The sequence below is a fragment of the Rhineura floridana genome, chromosome 2, assembly GCF_030035675.1.
Source record: "Rhineura floridana isolate rRhiFlo1 chromosome 2, rRhiFlo1.hap2, whole genome shotgun sequence".
NCBI classification, from domain to species: domain Eukaryota; kingdom Metazoa; phylum Chordata; class Lepidosauria; order Squamata; family Rhineuridae; genus Rhineura; species Rhineura floridana.
The window spans coordinates 38422680-38439889 of record NC_084481.1 but is presented as its reverse complement, the minus strand read 5'-3'; the positions used below and the strand labels follow the sequence as shown (position 1 = coordinate 38439889).

The window sequence follows — 17210 nt, the reverse complement described above, 5'->3', positions numbered from 1 at the left end:
GGATTTAAATCACCACTCAGCCATTAAGCTCACTGGGTGACCTTGGGCCAGGCTTTGTCTCTCAGGCTAACAGGGTTGTAAAGATAACATGGACGAGATAACATGGGGAGGGGGAGAACCATGTATGTCACCTTGAGCTCCTTGGAGGAAAGGTAAGATATAAACATAGCAGCAAATAAAACAAACACAGGGACCCACTGTTTGCCCCAGAGGCCCCGATCCTCCTCCTTGCTCTTGCTGCCTGTTCACCTGCCCTCTCCAAGTGCATCACAGTGACAAGAGCAAGGAAAAGGAAAAAGCAACCTCTGCTCACTTTGCCTTCTCCTTGTAGGGCAGTGGTGCAGACTGCTCCCAGAAGAAGAGGGCAAATGAATGTACAATGGGGACAGGCAAGGAGATGCCTCCTTCCCCCAAAAAACAAATCCAGAGCCAATCTTGATAGTGGTGGAGCCACGTGAGACACCTTCAAGGTATTGACCACAGGTCTGGGGGGATGGGTGCAGTAAGTACAATAGACTAAAGGGAGCCATCTTAACTCCCAGGCAGGGGACCAGCAGGGCTGAATGGAGTGGCAGAGCCACCACCACATCCAAAGCCCTGCCATTCATGCTGGAAAACAGGGGGAGCAGTATTTTACCTAATTTCTGCTGTGCCATTTCCAGGATGACACATCCAGAGAGACCCAGATTGAGAGGTCCAGATGAATCGCTGGCTGCTGGACCGGCTTAGGATCTATAGTGGATCCATGGCTGATCCAGTTCTGCCCCATTTCAGGGACTTACACTGGATACCCCCAGTGGGAAAACTGCCAGTGGTAGCCAGTGCTGCCCTGCCATCTGCAGCAGCAGAACCCAGCAAAGATGGGAGGAGGGAAATCTTCACCACACCCTAACCTGTGTCTCCCACCCCACCCTCCCCCATCAGCATGGACTGGGAGTTAGGATTGTTCTCTCTGTATTTCTGGGGAGGAGAGATGAAGTTAATAGTAAAAGCAAAATTATATCACCTCCCAGCTATAACTAGGGCTCTAACTATGAGAGCCCTTCATCCTCCTGGCAAAACTTTTCTGTGATGGAAAAAGCACAAAGCTATAACTTTAGTGGCACTGTGAAGCATGAATTATAATTAATAAATGGAAATAACCTTGAGCACCAAGATTAACAGATAGCATAGCACACATCTAAGATACTGAGATCCCAAATATTTTTTAAGGTGACAATTCAAAGTTTATATGTACCAAGAGCCCAAATACTCCTTCGTCTTTTTAAGTCAACAACTCAAAGATTAGAAATGCTAAAGGGAAATATGATTTTTGTTTTCAAAAACACATTGTTTTCCTAAATTGTCCCCCCTTGAATATTTGCATTTAAATTACTGTTTTGCAATTTGGTTTCTCCAAATGGAGTAAATAAAGTAATTAAGAGTTATCAACATATATTGCAAAGAATGAGGACCAAATTATTGATGTTGTGCATGTTTTAAAAAAGAAAGTTAACTCTGTACTCTGATTTGATATACGTGTTCCAGGTTCTCTATTACATTTCACTGTGACCTTTATTATGACAAAGAACAGGACTTTGGCAAGCAATCAAGAATGTACGGCTGCATTCACATGAATCTTATAACTCTCTTCCAGAGGTTAGTCCAGATTAATCATAGAGCAGGAAAAGCAACAATAGCTTTCAAAGAACACCTCAGCGACAGCTGGCACAGTCCTAATATTAAAAGGCACAGATTTTGCCTTAATGAACCTATAAATTATTCTTACATGGGATAAGATCATCACAAAATTTTATTTCTCACAGAGCACACTCTCTATACTACGACTAAAAAGAATAGTGAAATGAAAGACAAATCTTTGGGTCAGATCCAGAGAAAGTTACAGCTCAGTTCTATGCATCTCTGCTCAGAGAACTAAGCACTTCAATGGAACTTCCTCCCAGGTTAAACTATCGGATTGCCACCTTAAGTCATTCTTTAGTCTGCTTGAACAATAGGGAAGATACCCATTTTTAATTTAAATGCCATTTATTTCAATGGAACAAAAAGCATAGTCCAACTTTCTCTGGAGCTAAACATTCCCCCCCCTCACTAAATGTACTAAACATTTCTTATTTTATATATAGAAAGTATGGTGTCCCACCCTGTTAAAACTAAGCGTATTGCAATCCATTCACTGAAATCGGAGAAATTCATTGAAATTCAGACTGATTCAATGCATCAGTGAAAATAACTGAATTCAAGGGACTTGGATTGCAGCCCTGAGAGTAAGCCTCTTTAGATGCAGAGGGTCTTACTTCGAAGGAAATGGGCATCAGATTGCTCTGCACAAAGTGCTTATTTGGGCGGGATTACATCCATGGTTATTTATTGCAACATCTATGTCATTGCCACCATGTTATCTGTTTGTTTTACAATTTGCCCAGCAAAAGAAATATGAAGACAACCCTAACATTAATCAAACAAAAAACAATGGCATGAAACAACTGAGCGTAAAATGAGCTAAGCGACAGCCAATGGAGCAGTTTTAAAACATTTTTAGCTCCCAAAGGACTGCCAAAATAAAACTGTCTGTGGTGGTGTTGTTTTTTAAGGGGTGCAACAGAGCCAGCCCGACAAGGTTATAATAAGGAGCAGAGTTCCCTAACATGGCCACTGCTTCTGAAGATCCTCCCAATCTCCTCTAATTGTTGGAAGATTCAGGACAGACAAAAGGAAGTACTTCTTTACTCAGCGCATAGTTAAACTATGGAATTTGCTCTCACAAGATGCAGTAATGGCCACCAGCTTGGATGGCTTTAAAAGAAGATTAGACAAATTCATGGAGGACAGGGCTAGCAATGGCTACTAGCCATGATGGCTGTGCTCTGCCACCCTAGTCAGAGGCAGCATGCTTCTGAAAACCAGTTGCCGAAAGCCTCAGGAGGGGAGAGTGTTCTTGCACTCGGGTCCTGCTTGCGGGCTTCCCCCAGGCACCTGGTTGGCCCCTGTGAGAACAGGATGCTGGACTAGATGGGCCACTGGCCTGATCCAGCAGGCTGTTCTTATGTTCTTATGTTAGCTATAGCAAAGGAAGGGATTTAGAGCAAGGCGTTTTCTGAAGATCTCAGTGCTCCATGGAGGCTCATATGGAAAAAGATTAGGGGCAGGGGAGATATTCAATTCAGTTTGCATTGAAAGATGAACTCACCCAATTTGCACTGTCTGAAATAATACACGAACCAAAACACAGCCATCTTTGAAATTGTTACCACCAAACAGGCCTCCACCTTAGCTGTAACACAGAGAAGGGCCCCTCCTATTGATCCTAAGGAGTGGGCAGATTGGTACAGGAGAAGGCAATCCCTCAAGCCTCTTGGGCCAAGCTATTTAGGGCTTTAAAAGGTAATCACCAACACTTTCTATTGCCCAGAAACAAATCAGAAAGTGCTGGCCTGCAGGATAGGGCTGATATGGTCATGCACACACTAGCTTCCATATTCTGGCCCAATTCTAGCTTCTGAAGACACTGCAAAGGTAGTCCCATGTAGAATGCACTGCAGTAATCCAGTGTCAATGTAACTTAGGCATGTGTTCCTATAGCCATAGGGCATTAAAGGTCAAAAGCCGCACTTTGAGATGTGCCTGGAAACAAACTGGGAACAAGTGCATTCTTTCAGCACTTTCGGTTGTATGCTCCAATTGGCTTTCTCTTTGTAAAAATAGGCTGCTGGGTTCTGAACTAATTGTAGCGGTCAGACTTCAAAAGCAGCAAAACATCCTGGCGGTTACAGAGGCTGGGTCTTGCTTCGCGAGGAGTACTACAGCTGGTGCACCAAACCAACTTGGTGAAAAGTGCTCTGACCACAGTGCTATCCGGAATCCCAGGAGTAAGGCTAAGTTGAAGAACATTTCCAGACTATGAGGTGGAATCCCACATGGTGAACCACAGACTCCTAAATTAATCAGGCCACCCACCATTAACATCTCCATATTTTCTGAACTGAGCTTCCTCCTCAGCCAATCTATCTCTGGGCTCTTTCACACTGCCATTATTTTCCGGTGAGATTCAAACACATACCAGCAAGTTCAGGTTGCACAATTATAGTCCATTAGGAAGTCTTGCATAACAAATCCACTTCCCCTAAAGACTGGACTGTACAAAAAGTGAAAGGAAAGTGCACAGGCATAAACCTGACTGACGTAATTGGTTTGTGGATTTAGGGGGGCACCTTTTAGGACACAGCTCTCACAAAGCAGCTTACATAACTATTACTTTCCACTCAAGCATTGCTAAGCTTAAACCTTTCTCTAGATATCTAGTTTTCAATGTGCCGAATATTTGTGTGTGTGTGTGTGTATTTTTATACACACATGCATACATATGGGATAGGGATGACTTCAAGGGCCAGTGGACACTCCTTCCCGCTCCCTAAAAGTAGTTCTTGCTATCCTATTCACTCACCCAGTTTTAAGTCAGGAGGCTGCAAAGCATGGATTAAATCCTTGCTCCCCTAATAGTGGTCTTTGCCACTCCTTTATCCCCATTTACTTTGAGGTTTCCCAATATGGGAACCTTCAGCAATGTGATTTCCCACTTGCAGTCTGAAGTGGTTCAAAGTTTTACCTCATAATTCCCTCTTTATAAACACTGGGCCCAATTCTGATATATTTCCCTACAATGTGTGTTTAAGGGTTACTTCAGAACTTGATTTCATGTCATAAGAAGCACGGAAATCAGATTTCTCACGTGCACTGCATTGAAATGAAAGTATATGTCTCAGATGAGATGCATTTCTTTAGAACTTCCTTCAGTAACATTCTGTGTCCAAGAATGTTCTTTATTCCTTCCTAGTACAGTTGCACGAGTAAAAATCTTCTTTAACGAGTTCTTATTTTAAAATCTTATTCACATTAATTTACGACATTTAAGTGCAATGAAATGTTTCTTAGAAACATTTTAGTTACTAAAAAAAGTTGAACATTTCTTTCCCCAACATTATATGTACCCTGTGATAGTTATCTATTTTATTTTTAATATCAGCTCTGCTTAACATGGTACAAAAATAAATAAATAAATAGTCATGATTCACAGATGTGTATTTGTACCAAAATTTAAAAGACACTGTTTAGGCCTCCTGTGTATTAAAAAGTAATCTGCACAAAATACAAATGTCACTACCACCAGAATACCCTTGTGCATATATTATGGCCTGTCTGATTAATGGCACGGTCTGGAAAACAGGAGCTAAACAAATGCCTTTGTTTACTATAGAACCATTAATGGCTAACTTCTTTTCTTTTTCCACAAAGATTCTGGCAATTGTGTATAAATAACTTTGGCCCTGTTTCTAAAACTCATTTGTCACATTTGGGATTCCAAATACTCACACACTCACACAGATCTTCCAGATGTCCAGATATTGCACCATGAAATAGAAGAGAGGCCTCCTTTCCTCCTTTTCCCATTTCCAGTGAAACACTGGACAAATGTGTACTTCGTTCCTTGCATTGACTGTATGGGGCCGGGGAGCCAAAGAAGAGAAGGAAAGTGGGGGAGGAGAGGGGAGATCTTACCAACTTTCCCTCAAAGGCCTTAAAGCATGCTATGTGACGTGCTTAAGAGTAAGCTCTGGTTCACTCATAGTCATGTTGTCTTAGGACATCCATTACAGTAGCTAAAGGAAAAGCTCATGACAATCCTGTACACATCTGCTCCATGTTTGTGGTCAGTTCTATGCCTGGCAGTAGTCACTGGCTCTTGCAAGATTAAGCTTTGGCATGCCACTACAAGCAGAACATTTGATAACATTTGCCAACACACACTGAAAATTAAATCCCGCATGTGGTTAAGCCCTGCATGTGGGTGGCAAGTAGAGAATACCCCATGCCTGCCCGGAAGAGGGACCTTTAGTTACACTCATTGAGATTAGTTGGGATGAAACGTGCCTGCAGAGCACAAAGTGGCCCGAGAGCTGGCTCTCAACAGTCATTTCCGACTTTCAGATCAACACCATCACATGACCTGTAATATTTCAGCATGTTTGAGTGGGATGTCTTACCTTAAGCTTAGCCAGGAGACGTTCATGATCTTGTAACAATTTTTTGGTCTCTTCTTGATTGCTGCCAATTTCTAATAAATTTGGTACCGATTCAGCCAGCTGGAGCTGCACCCAATTTCCACACTAAAAAATGCAATTATAAACAAACACTGTTCTAATCACAATTCCTCCGTATCTTTGCACAGCATGCTGGTGTGTGTGCATGAGCTGAGTAAAAAAACCTAATGTGCAAGCACCTAATAAAGTCTAGTCTTTCGATTTAATCCATGCGATGGCATGTAAGCTTTAACAAGCCAAGTTTTAACAGAGGAAGCATACCCATCTTCTCTGTCCAGCATGTATGTGGGGGAAGGGCCATAGCACAACGGTAGAGCATCAGCTTTGCACACAGAAGGCACCAGGTTCAGTCCCTCACTTCTCTAGGTAGGGCTGGGAAAGCCCCCTGCCTGAAAACCGGGAGAGCCACTGTTCATCATTGTAGGCGATATGGCGCTAGATGGACCAATGGTCTCACTGGGTATAAGGCAGCTTCATGTGCTCCTATATTTGTGGATTACTTATGCTGAAAATGAAGTGGTCCCTCAGAGTAAAGCTAAATCATTGGAGTAACAGTTTAAAATTAGACTCATCCATTTCTAAATTGGTAGGATTGATGCAGGCATCATATAAGGGCGTTAATTCTTTGTTCCTGTGTGAATGCCAAAATGATTTCTTCAAATAATCCCTTTAAACCAAGCCAGATCAATGCCCTTCATATATTCTGGATGCAGTCTTGAACAATACAAGAAAGAAAAACAAAGTCATATCTTGTGAATCAATACAGTTACAAATCAAAGAAAAGTAAATAAAGATGGTCCTGGACATATTACCAGGCTGTTCATTTAATTTATTTTATATTACGTTACATTATATTACATTACATTTTCTTCAAAGGAAGAAAAATGTGTTTTCTTTGTCCAAGACTATTCGGGTGAAGCTTCATAATATGCACAGAAGAATTAGAAACTTGTCCTCTCGTATCCTTTGCAATGAAAAATAACTTTTCTTTTGGAGGGGGGTTGTTTTCAACTGCTCTGTGTGAACTGGTGTGTGCAGAAATCAGAGTAGAAATGAACAGACGCTGAGCTAATCAACGGCGCAGAGCTATAAGCACAAGCATTGAGAGCCATTCTTACCTTAAGTATAGCTATGATGATTCTGCAATCTCCAGCCTGAACCAGAACTGAGCTAACTGTTGTGGAAGATGGGCCATCAGAACTGGTGTTGCTTGACATTATGTTGTCGAAGGAGAACCAGGCTTCATGTGAAAAGGTTCACTCTCTGGAGGTCTGTGAAACCACTGGTCATTCCAAAAGGCAACAAACAGGGTTACTTGGCTTCATTCCGTGAAAGAGCTCAGCTAACACTGATTGCTCTGCCAAAAGGAAAGAACAGGAGTTAAAAATAGAAGCCCCCATTGAGTTTATCTTGAGAGAGAGAGAAAAAGAGAGAGAGAGAGAGAGGAAACACCCCTAGTTTGATAGCTTTAAACTCCTATTCCTGTTTGCCCCCTATAAACATCAGCCTTATAAAATACCTCGTAACAGGTAAACATCCTCTATTCGCTAGTAATGAAGCGCTACATACTGAAAGAAATGGAAAATAGTAGCTGTCTTTGAGTATTTAATAACTACAAAACACTATTTCCCTTATGCCTCAGACCAAACAGTCACAGAAGCATGATAAATTCTTCTGTGTCCATTATTCCACATCATATGTAATTGCTGTAAACCGCCCAGAGAGCTTCGGCTATGGGGCGGTATATAAATGTAATATATAAATAATATGCCAGAATTGTTGCGTTTTTAAGCATAATTGGTTCTGGTCTGTGTTTTATTTATTTTCTTCTTTTATAAAATGCTCTCTGTTTTAAAGTTTTGATGTAACCTCACTGGTTTTACTTTTGGTAATGAAGTGTGGGCAAGACATATCTTAAACAAACAAGCAAACACAAGCAAAGGAGCAACATAGATGCACAGCGGCAGATAGGCCTTCGAGACTAAGAGTAATTATTTAAAATATTACCATGATGAAAGAGATACAAACATTCCAAATGTTTGTCCTTTTTTAATGGTATTTTACCAAGGACACCAGGTTGGGAGATTTCCTCTCAATCCAACTTCAGACCATGAGTAATCAGGATCATCTATATCACTATGAGTAATAGCAAAAAGTAACAACAACCACAACAAATACTCTTAAAATATGCTGCTTCTTGGTTTTTACAGTTTCATTTTGAATATAGCTGATTCCTCAAACACACCTTAGAAAGTTGTTGTGACTCTCCCCATACATGCACACAACAATCTCCCCCACCCCCTGAAAATGGGTAGTGCTGCAACTGCCTTAGTAGGCAATATGTATTTTTAATAAATAACCTTTTGTAAATTGTTGAACCTCACACTGGACTAAAACAACTCCTGTATTTCCTGAAAGCCACTGGGTGATATCCAACTAAGTCAAACTCAGATGGATTTCTTTTATTCTCAATTTAAATTCTCAGTTTTAAATTCACAACGGCATTGATTCAAAATATGTCACTCTGGCTTGCACCCAATGTAGCACTACATGACTTGTTTCATTAGCACAACGATTTACCCTTGTGCAATGAAACTCCCCCCTCTCCTCACACCCCGTACCTCCCAAATCTGGGGGTTCCCCCAACCCTTTGCAGCAGATTTAGGAAGTGGGGAGAAGGTGGGTAATTTCCATTGTGCAAGTGTAAATCCAAGTTCACTGGATACTGCTTGCTGTTTATATAGAAATATGCTTGAGTATGACTCAGTTTGGCACAGCTCTACTGAATTCATGAAATGCCTCTTTATCAATATGTTTCAAAAGAGCATGGTGCCCAGCTCATTTAGAATGAAAGACTGTACAAGGAAGAACATTTATCCAGTGCAGGGGGAAATCACAGACAGTGTTTTAACCATGCCATAGGGTCAGCACATTAAATCTATTGCTAGAAACACAGAGCATGCCAGAAACAGCCTGTGGTATTAGGCAACAGCTGTCTGATTCCCAGCAACAGGACAGCTGAGAAAATGAGACTGGTGTTTAGGCCGCAGGTCCCTTGTCAGATGACAGCCTGTACATCACAGAAACCACATTCTCTGCCAGTGTATTGTTGTTGTTTTTAAAAAGTCACTCATTTGGATTAATTATCAGAAAGAAACCTAGGCCGAAAAGGTTGGTATGACTCAGCAAGGTAAAACTTACCTTGGAAATCTTGATCCTGAAGACACTGAATGGGATTGAAATGTGGGTCGTTTCCTAATATTTCTAGTTTTTTCCTTGTTATTTAATATTTGTGTGCTACCCCTTTGTACAAATATATCCCAAGATAAAAATAAAATTGCAAGCGAACCTCCCCCCTCATCTCTGTATTTAGCAAAACTGCAAAAGAGCCAAAAATCCTAGTAGCTTCCTGCTCCTCTTTCACACATGCATTGCCATTGCTTGACTTCTCTACACACAGTTGCTGTGCACTTGGGAATGGTTCACACATGTGCTACCCCTTGATGACCACAATGTCAAATTCATGGACCATCACACCTTTAACAGCACAATCAAGACTTTTAATATCTCCTCAAATGCAAGGCTTTTTAATGGAGTCAGCTACCATTTATCAAGTGTACAATAATAAACCAGGTGCAGAGAAATCAAGTAAGTGCATGTGTGAATCATTCAGTTGTGACTATCAGCTGAATGTATGAATGGATTGCAATGAAAAGTGTAATATGAAAAGCAAAATTAAAGTTCCAGCTGTGCTGCTTATGTATCTGTGATTGGTTTTGCAGGAAAGGAATATGCAGGTGTGAGCCAGCCCTATCTTTTAAAGCAGGGATGGGGAGTCTGTGGCCCTCTAGATGTTACTGGATTACAACTTCCATCAACCCTGACCATTGGCCATGCTGCTTGAGGCCGATGAGCGCTGGAGGCCAACAACCTCTGGAGGACTTCAGGTTCCCTATCCCTGCTTAACGGCTCTCTCACCACTCATGTACATTGTCTAATTTATGGTGGGAAAAGGTACTGTTAGATACCACAATTCTTCTATCTGTACTACATATTGAAACTGGTGGAAGCTGGCTTCAGGAAGTGCTTAAAAGCATGAAATTGCCATTGAGTTGTATCCAAAGGGTTATGCTAATTAGGGATGGGAAGTTCTGTCAATTTCAGTTCTCTCAGTTCCTCATTTTTCCAGTCTTAAATTCGGTTCTCCACATTCCTGCAGCACCTCACGAAAATTCTCCAGCATTTTAGTGAGCATTCTCCAACATTTCTCCTAATAAACTCACATATTGTATGTAGTTTTGACTAATGTACACATTTTTGCAAGCAATTTCTCCTAATGTAATGCATTTTGTATGTTATTTTCATGAATATATTCATTTTTATGCATACTTTCTTCTAATAAAGGCATTTTTGCAAACATTGCTTAGTTGTAGAACTGCCATCACAAAATTCAGATAAGTGTGAATTTTGAAAGATAGTGCTTCGGTTCTCATGTTGCTTCAGAATGTGCAGATTAGATAAATTCAGCTTTAAGTGCAAACCTAATCAAATTTCTCATCCATCGTTAGTGCTAATTCAAGGCAGCTTGTGCAGCCAGTCTTGCTTTCCCCTCTCTTGCCCTGCAGCTGCTGAAAAACCTCCCTTGGAGGGTCAAGGGCTCTCTTGAACAGTGTTACATGAGTCTGCAGTCAGGGAGGGGGAATCACCCAAATTGGCAGAGGGGCTCACCAAAGTGGAGTTCCACTGGTGCAAGATGCCTCTGGTTTTTTTGTGAGTGGTTTCCCTCCTCCCATAGTAATCTTTGCAGCACAACTGTTTAGGAGGGGCTCCCCTTCCAGATACATTTTCTAGGGGTTACAGAATGCTGCAGAGGGGAAGAAGGACAGAAATGCCTGCTTGTACTGCCTGCCATTTGAACAAACATGGGATACAATTATTTCTATCAAAATTTAAAAAGCAGGGAAATTGGGCAGCTATAGTGAATGCACCAGGGGAGCAGGAGACCTGACCTCCTCTCTGAGATACTGTACTGCCCTACAAAGTTGTCAAATTCAAACACAATTTGGGTTAGTCTTTCACGGTCCAATTCTTCCTGTGTAGCTTGGAAGAATTTGGTAACATGTGCCTCTGAGCATATGGTGAGTGATGGCAATACCTGCCATCTCCAAAGATGGAGAATGACATTTTTGTATGTTTGTTGTTTTTCTTTGCTTCATTTCTGTGTTACTATTTCTATAGAGAATCTAATATAGAAAATGTTATTTCTCTCATTATTCATTCTAGAAATCTGTGTCAAATTCATGTTTATTAATTTCAAAGCCTTTTTATTGGTCATTGTCATATGATGGTGAACACAGCCTTTTGTGTTTCAAATTGGACGATGCTAAAGACAGCCTTTTGTGTTTCAAATTGGAGGTTATGTTCTATTTCTATTTTGGGTGCATTAACAGTTGAATCTGAAACTGCAGTTGGATGTAAAATCACACTGATTACAGTATGTTGCTACTTCAGGAATGACTCTAGCTGTTGGAAAAAACAAACTTAGCCTGCCCAAGATGCATGTTTTCAACCTGCTATGCTAAAGCCACTTCACATAAGGAAAGGTAGGCATCATCAATTAAAAACAGAGAGCACACCTAGAATTTTGCTGGAACATATTTCACCTCCCACTGTTTTATCTTGTGCAAACTGACACACTCCTGATGTCGACTGGAGACTATTCTGCAAAATAGTCAGTGCAATTATTCCACAAGTATTTTTGGAGTTTTTTTAGTGTAAATTTTGCAAAGTGTTGTTGTACTTCACAGAAATAGAAGCAAAAGAAAATGATTTCCTATAGGAAACTACACTAAAATTGCAAAGTAAATCAGACATGTTTAAAGTGACTATCTGAACTATGTCAACTGTCTTAACAATGTTGCTTCATCTCTGCTAAAACAAGATCAGCACAGCACATGTCTTGTTTCTATTATTTGGGCTGATTGCAGGTGTTGCCACCACTCACCATATGCCCAGAGGCACGTTTCCAAATTCTTCCAAGCTACACAGCAAGTGGATTGGACTGTGAAAGACCAACCCAAATTGTGTCTGCATTTTGACAACTTTGTAGGGCAGTCCAATATCTCAGAGAGGAGGTCAGGTCTCCTGCTCCCCTGGTGCATTCACTATAGCTGCCCAATTTCCTTGCTTTTTAAAGTTTGATAGAAATATCTGTGGGCTATAGGTACAATCTCAAACTGCAAGGTTTTTTGCCTCTTAGTGGATTTCTCTGCTTTTTTATCCAGGAGGTAAGAAATGGGATCCTGTGCAAGCTTGTTGAGAATGGATTGATCATTTGCATACTTATTGAGTTCAGTGGGATTTACTCCTGTGCAATCATGCTGAGGATAGGTAAAACTGACCGGGGTGGAGGGAGGGGTGGAGTGGGCAGGGAAGGAGGAATGGAGAGGAGAGGGGAAAGCCAGGTCTGATCATTTGCATGCTTATTGAGTTGAATGGGATTTACTCCCAGCCTCCATGTGGTCTTCTGCATCTTTAAAAGTTGTGGAGGAGGGAGGGAGAATCCCACCTTGTGGTTTTTCCCATTACAGAGTTGCAAGAACACCTGCGCTTGGCTGACTTTCTCTTCTCCTAAAGTTACAGGATCAGTCTCAGGCCATGGACCTGGCAACCCTAATCCTAACTGACTTGACTCATGATGAAAGGAAAGCCAAGAAAACTAGGATGTATATTTCTGCACTCATGCAGTTCACAATAATTATGCTAAAACCCAACCATAAGGGGAGTAATGGTGAGAAATGCTCCTTAAATTTTTGAGGGCTACAGCTGGAAGATCTGGGTGTTTGTTTTTAATTATTTAGGTTTTTTTTAACCACACTACATGGTTCCATGGAACCTTCAGGGTAGCTTGCAATGCATCAAAAAATATCTCCACTTGAGCTATCTCACAGGGTGGTTGTTGTGCAGATAAAATAGGGGGTAGAGAACATCACTCCTGAGCTCCTTGGAGAAAGGACAGGATGTAACTGTTAGATCCAAACCCAACACGCAAGCTGTCCTGTTACCCCAGCTCACTTGTTACACCCCGGGAGAGTGCGGAGCTGAGTAAAAATGAACCCACTATCAGAGATCAAACAACACAAAACAAAGCCTTTGCAAAGGGGACCCAATACTCACAAGCCAAAGCAGGTGAGCATGGGAACAGCGTTTATTGATAGATGGGGGTTTATATAGGTTTACCCCGAAGTTTACAGTATCATGTTCACGTCATAAAACATAAAGAAACAATTGCTAACTGCCCTAGCTTTAGGACGTATGTGAGAAACAGAAAAGGGGTACAGGAGAAGAACAAAGTGGAAACATTGCACTGTCAACTTGTCTACATATTTCACATGTCCTTGAGATAAGCACTATGCAGGAACGGACAAAGGCGCATGGGAAGAGGAGGTTCAATTGCAACCGGGCGCCCTCTAACTTAAACACAGACATGGTATCATTTCGTCTTGCATATCAAAAGGGAGGGATACAACTCGAGAGCTATGAGGGACAATAAAGCAGCCTTTGACATTTCTGTGTGAAACATTTTGACAATAATAAGCAAAGCCATAAGCATATATACGGTATGAAATGCATAGTAGGGGAGTCTCCAGCGTAATCCGGCTTTTATTATGTGAGCCACTGGAATGTCGGTAAGGGTCAGGTCACAAGGAAATAAATCTACATTTTATACCGAAAGTCAGATAAATGCCACTCTGGTTCTATTTCTCATGAAGCCTAAGCTGGTTTAGGTAAGACCAGTGAATTATAGTTTTATTAACACAGGGGTTTCAATTTGAACACAACAATCCCCCCTTTCAGCCCTGAGAGACTAGTTAGTCTCTCAGGTAGCTGCATCACCTTGTTTGGATTGCCAAGCCGGTCTCAAAGCCAATTCCATGTAAGTTGGCTGTGGTTTTTTGAAAGGGGACATTGTGAGTCGGTTCAGGAGAACTACAGTTCTAATTTGCCCTTGTTCGTTGGTGAGATCCGAAAAGGCAATGGCCGAATCATTCATAAAACGCTCAAAAGCTTGAGACAATTCTATGAGCTCCTGGTATGTTTTGGCTGCGCCATACTGTGGAAAGAAACCTCTCAGCACTGCCTCCCCTGCGCTTCTTTTGTTACGGCGACGCAGAGTAGGCAATGTGGAGGAAACCCGGAGTCCTGGAACTACCCTTCCCAAAGTACAGGTCCAGGAGCCCGTTACTGGTAATTTCCTTACCGCTGAGTGCCCACAAAGCCACCAGAGTCCAGCTGGGGTTTGATGATCCACTAGATCTGTAAGGAAAGGTACTAAGTGGTGGTCCGCAAAAGTCAGGTGTAGCAAATGCTGCCAAATAGAAAGCCACGTTAAACCCGCTGCTTTTCGTGTTTCATTTATAAAAGACCAATTACCTGGTTTTGTAGAGTAAATTAAGCCATCGCATAACATCCCTCCCGCTGGCTGGCTTCCGCTGCCTACGCATACTGATCTAGCGATGGGCCCACTAAGAACCAACCCCCCTTCTAGTTCCTGTGAGCTGGAATGTGAGGCGAAGGAGAGATAGTCATTTAACGGCAATGGGGCCTCCGTCAAGGGGACTCCCGCCTGTCCGTGCGGTGGGGTGTGTGCACAAACATAACAGGTGCCCTTTTCCGGAGCTGTTTCTTCCATTAAGGCAACAAAAGTATTTCCGTCCCACCCATCGCCTCTTTTAGTGTTTCTATGTTTGAACCCGCCCCATGTTTTCCTGGTTTGTGTAGCTTGTGTCACCTTGTCTTGTATGGGTTTCTGAGCGCCCAGTTTATCTTTTAGCCATGCATAACATGATGGTTCTCCAATACCTACACAAAACTTTGGTCTTTCTGTCATCTTGGGCTGGGTTGTTCCATATTTAACCTGGAAAGTAAGCATGTTATATTCTGAACTTATAGATGCTATGTCTACCTCTGGAGGGCAGCCGTAATTAGGCATATGTCGATATTGCCAGCATCAAAGTGCAAGTCTAATAGGCCATTCGATTTCAGCCTGTGTGCAATGCGTTACCCAGCGGCCAGTATAATTATGTTGCAAGATAACGGCTGTTTTATGACACAACCGTCCCGCTATGTCAGCCTTCACTATCCCTTCCTTTATCTGATTTACATCGTAAAGAAAAGGGTCTGGGCAATCCCGTGTTTTTGGGATTGTTCGTCCAAAGTCTTTCAGGTAGTAATAATCATTATCATTGCATATCTTCACGTTTGGGGGGCAGCAAAGGGGTAAGGCATATCGAGCTAACACAGCCATCCCCCATAAGTAAATAGACATCCTTTCTGTTTGTTGGAGCATTTCTGTGTTGATGTCTTATTCAATGTCCGCGTTCTGGAAAGGGAATTGTGCCGCCTGCCACTGGCCGGTTTCTTCGTTCCTCTGCAACCGTATCTTGGGGACCTGGGGTGGTGGCGGTGTCGCTACTACAGCTGGCTTTACGTGGGAATGGTGTATCCACGACTTTCGTCCTTCTAGGAAAACAGCAGCTTGTGTAGTCAACAGGACTTGATGTGGTCCCGTGTATCTTGGCTGCAAGGAATCGCCCCTCACGAATTTCTTTGCCCAAACAAAGTCCCCGGGGTTGTATGGATGCACCTGGTCCTCAAGGGGTACCGTCTTAGTGGATCCGGCAGCTTTCCACAGTTCCCGGAGCCTGGTCTGCAAAGAAAGATACTGGGATACAGTTATGTGATCCCCCCCCAATAGTGAAACCTCCACATTTGGCAAGCACCCCCCTTTTGTGGGAGGCCTGCCATACACTAATTCGAACGGTGAAAGCCCTAACGCCCGGGTAGGGCGGGTACGCAAATGGAAAAGAACGAGAGGGAGTACCTGAGGCCACCTTAAGCCTGTTTCCTGAGTATACTTAGCCAACGCTGTCTTAATTTCCCGGTTCTGTCTTTCCGTCGCTCCGGATGATTGTGGATGGTAAGCGGTATGGAACACATGTTTAATTCCCAGACCTTCTTCAATTTTTGTCAAAATCTGTCCTGTAAAGTGTGTTCCTCGGTCTGAGTCTATTACCTCTGGAATTCCGAGCCGCGGTATTACTTCTTTCAGTAATATTTTGGCCACCGTTGTTGCCGTAGCGTTTGTGGTTGGGAATGCCTCTACCCATGCTGTTAAAGGGCATACCATGACTAGAAGATGTTTCTTTCCTTCCGCTTTAGGGAGATCAACGAAGTCGATTTGGAGCTGAGTAAAAGGTGCAGCCGGCACGGGTCTACCCCCTTGTGGGGCCCTGTTTGGTAAAGCTGGTCCGTTGGCTTGGCAAATGTGGCATGCTTTCACTATTGCGCCGCATACGGGTTGGATTCCAGGGGCATACCAGAAACGTGTGATCGAATCTGATAAGGCAAGTAATGGCCTCCATGGTCATGGAACCATTTTGCTGCTGCGTGATACAACGCTCTGGGTAGACACGCTCGGCCATCCGGCATGGTCCATAGTTGTTGTTTCAGGATCGCTCCTAGTTCAGTCCATTGCTTCACTTCCTGTGGGGGTATTGAAACAGATACAGGCGGGACAAAAGCAGTGGTCACTAGTGCCAGAGTTGGCATACTCATAGGTAATAATGCTGTGTGGCGTGCAGTCTGGTCAGCCAGGGCATTTCCCAAAGTCACTGGGTCCTGTTCCTTAGTATGTGCCTTGCAATGCACCACTGCTAGCTGTAAGGGATCAAGAATAGTTTGTAACAGTTTTTGCACAAGCTCCAAGTGTTGGATAGGCTTGCCCCCTGCAGTTGTAAACCCCCTGTATTTCCACAGATGAATGTGACAGTGTATAACTCCAAAAGCATACCTGCTGTCGGTAAAAATAGTCACTTTCTTACCTGCTGACAATTGACATGCTCTGGCCAGCGCATAAATCTCTGCTGCTTGCGCTCCCCATCGTCCTGGGAGGGCTGTCGCCTCCACCACCTCCCACTGTGTTGTTATCGCAAATCCTGTATATCTTACCCCATTTTGGTAATAGGAGCTGCCATCTGTAAACAGTATAATATCCGATTCTGGCAATGGCTCATCAGACAAGTCTGGTCTGATCTGTAGGGTAGATTGTAA

General features: G+C 42.6%; 1 protein-coding gene across 4 annotated transcripts in view; it reads right to left on the bottom strand.

The window, feature by feature from the left end:
* The window catches only part of CCDC141 (coiled-coil domain containing 141), a 179009-nt gene extending 171576 nt beyond the window's left edge, over window positions 1-7433 (bottom strand). For all 4 annotated transcript variants that reach the window (XM_061608321.1, XM_061608322.1, XM_061608324.1 and 1 more), the window contains exons 1-2: window positions 7217-7433; window positions 6042-6164 (exon numbers count right to left, since the gene is read on the bottom strand). In XM_061608321.1, coding sequence (XP_061464305.1) covers window positions 6042-6164; window positions 7217-7315 — 222 coding nt within the window. In that variant the 5' untranslated portion in view covers window positions 7316-7433. The remainder of the gene's footprint in view (window positions 1-6041; window positions 6165-7216) is intronic.
* Window positions 7434-17210: the final 9777 nt, after the last annotated feature.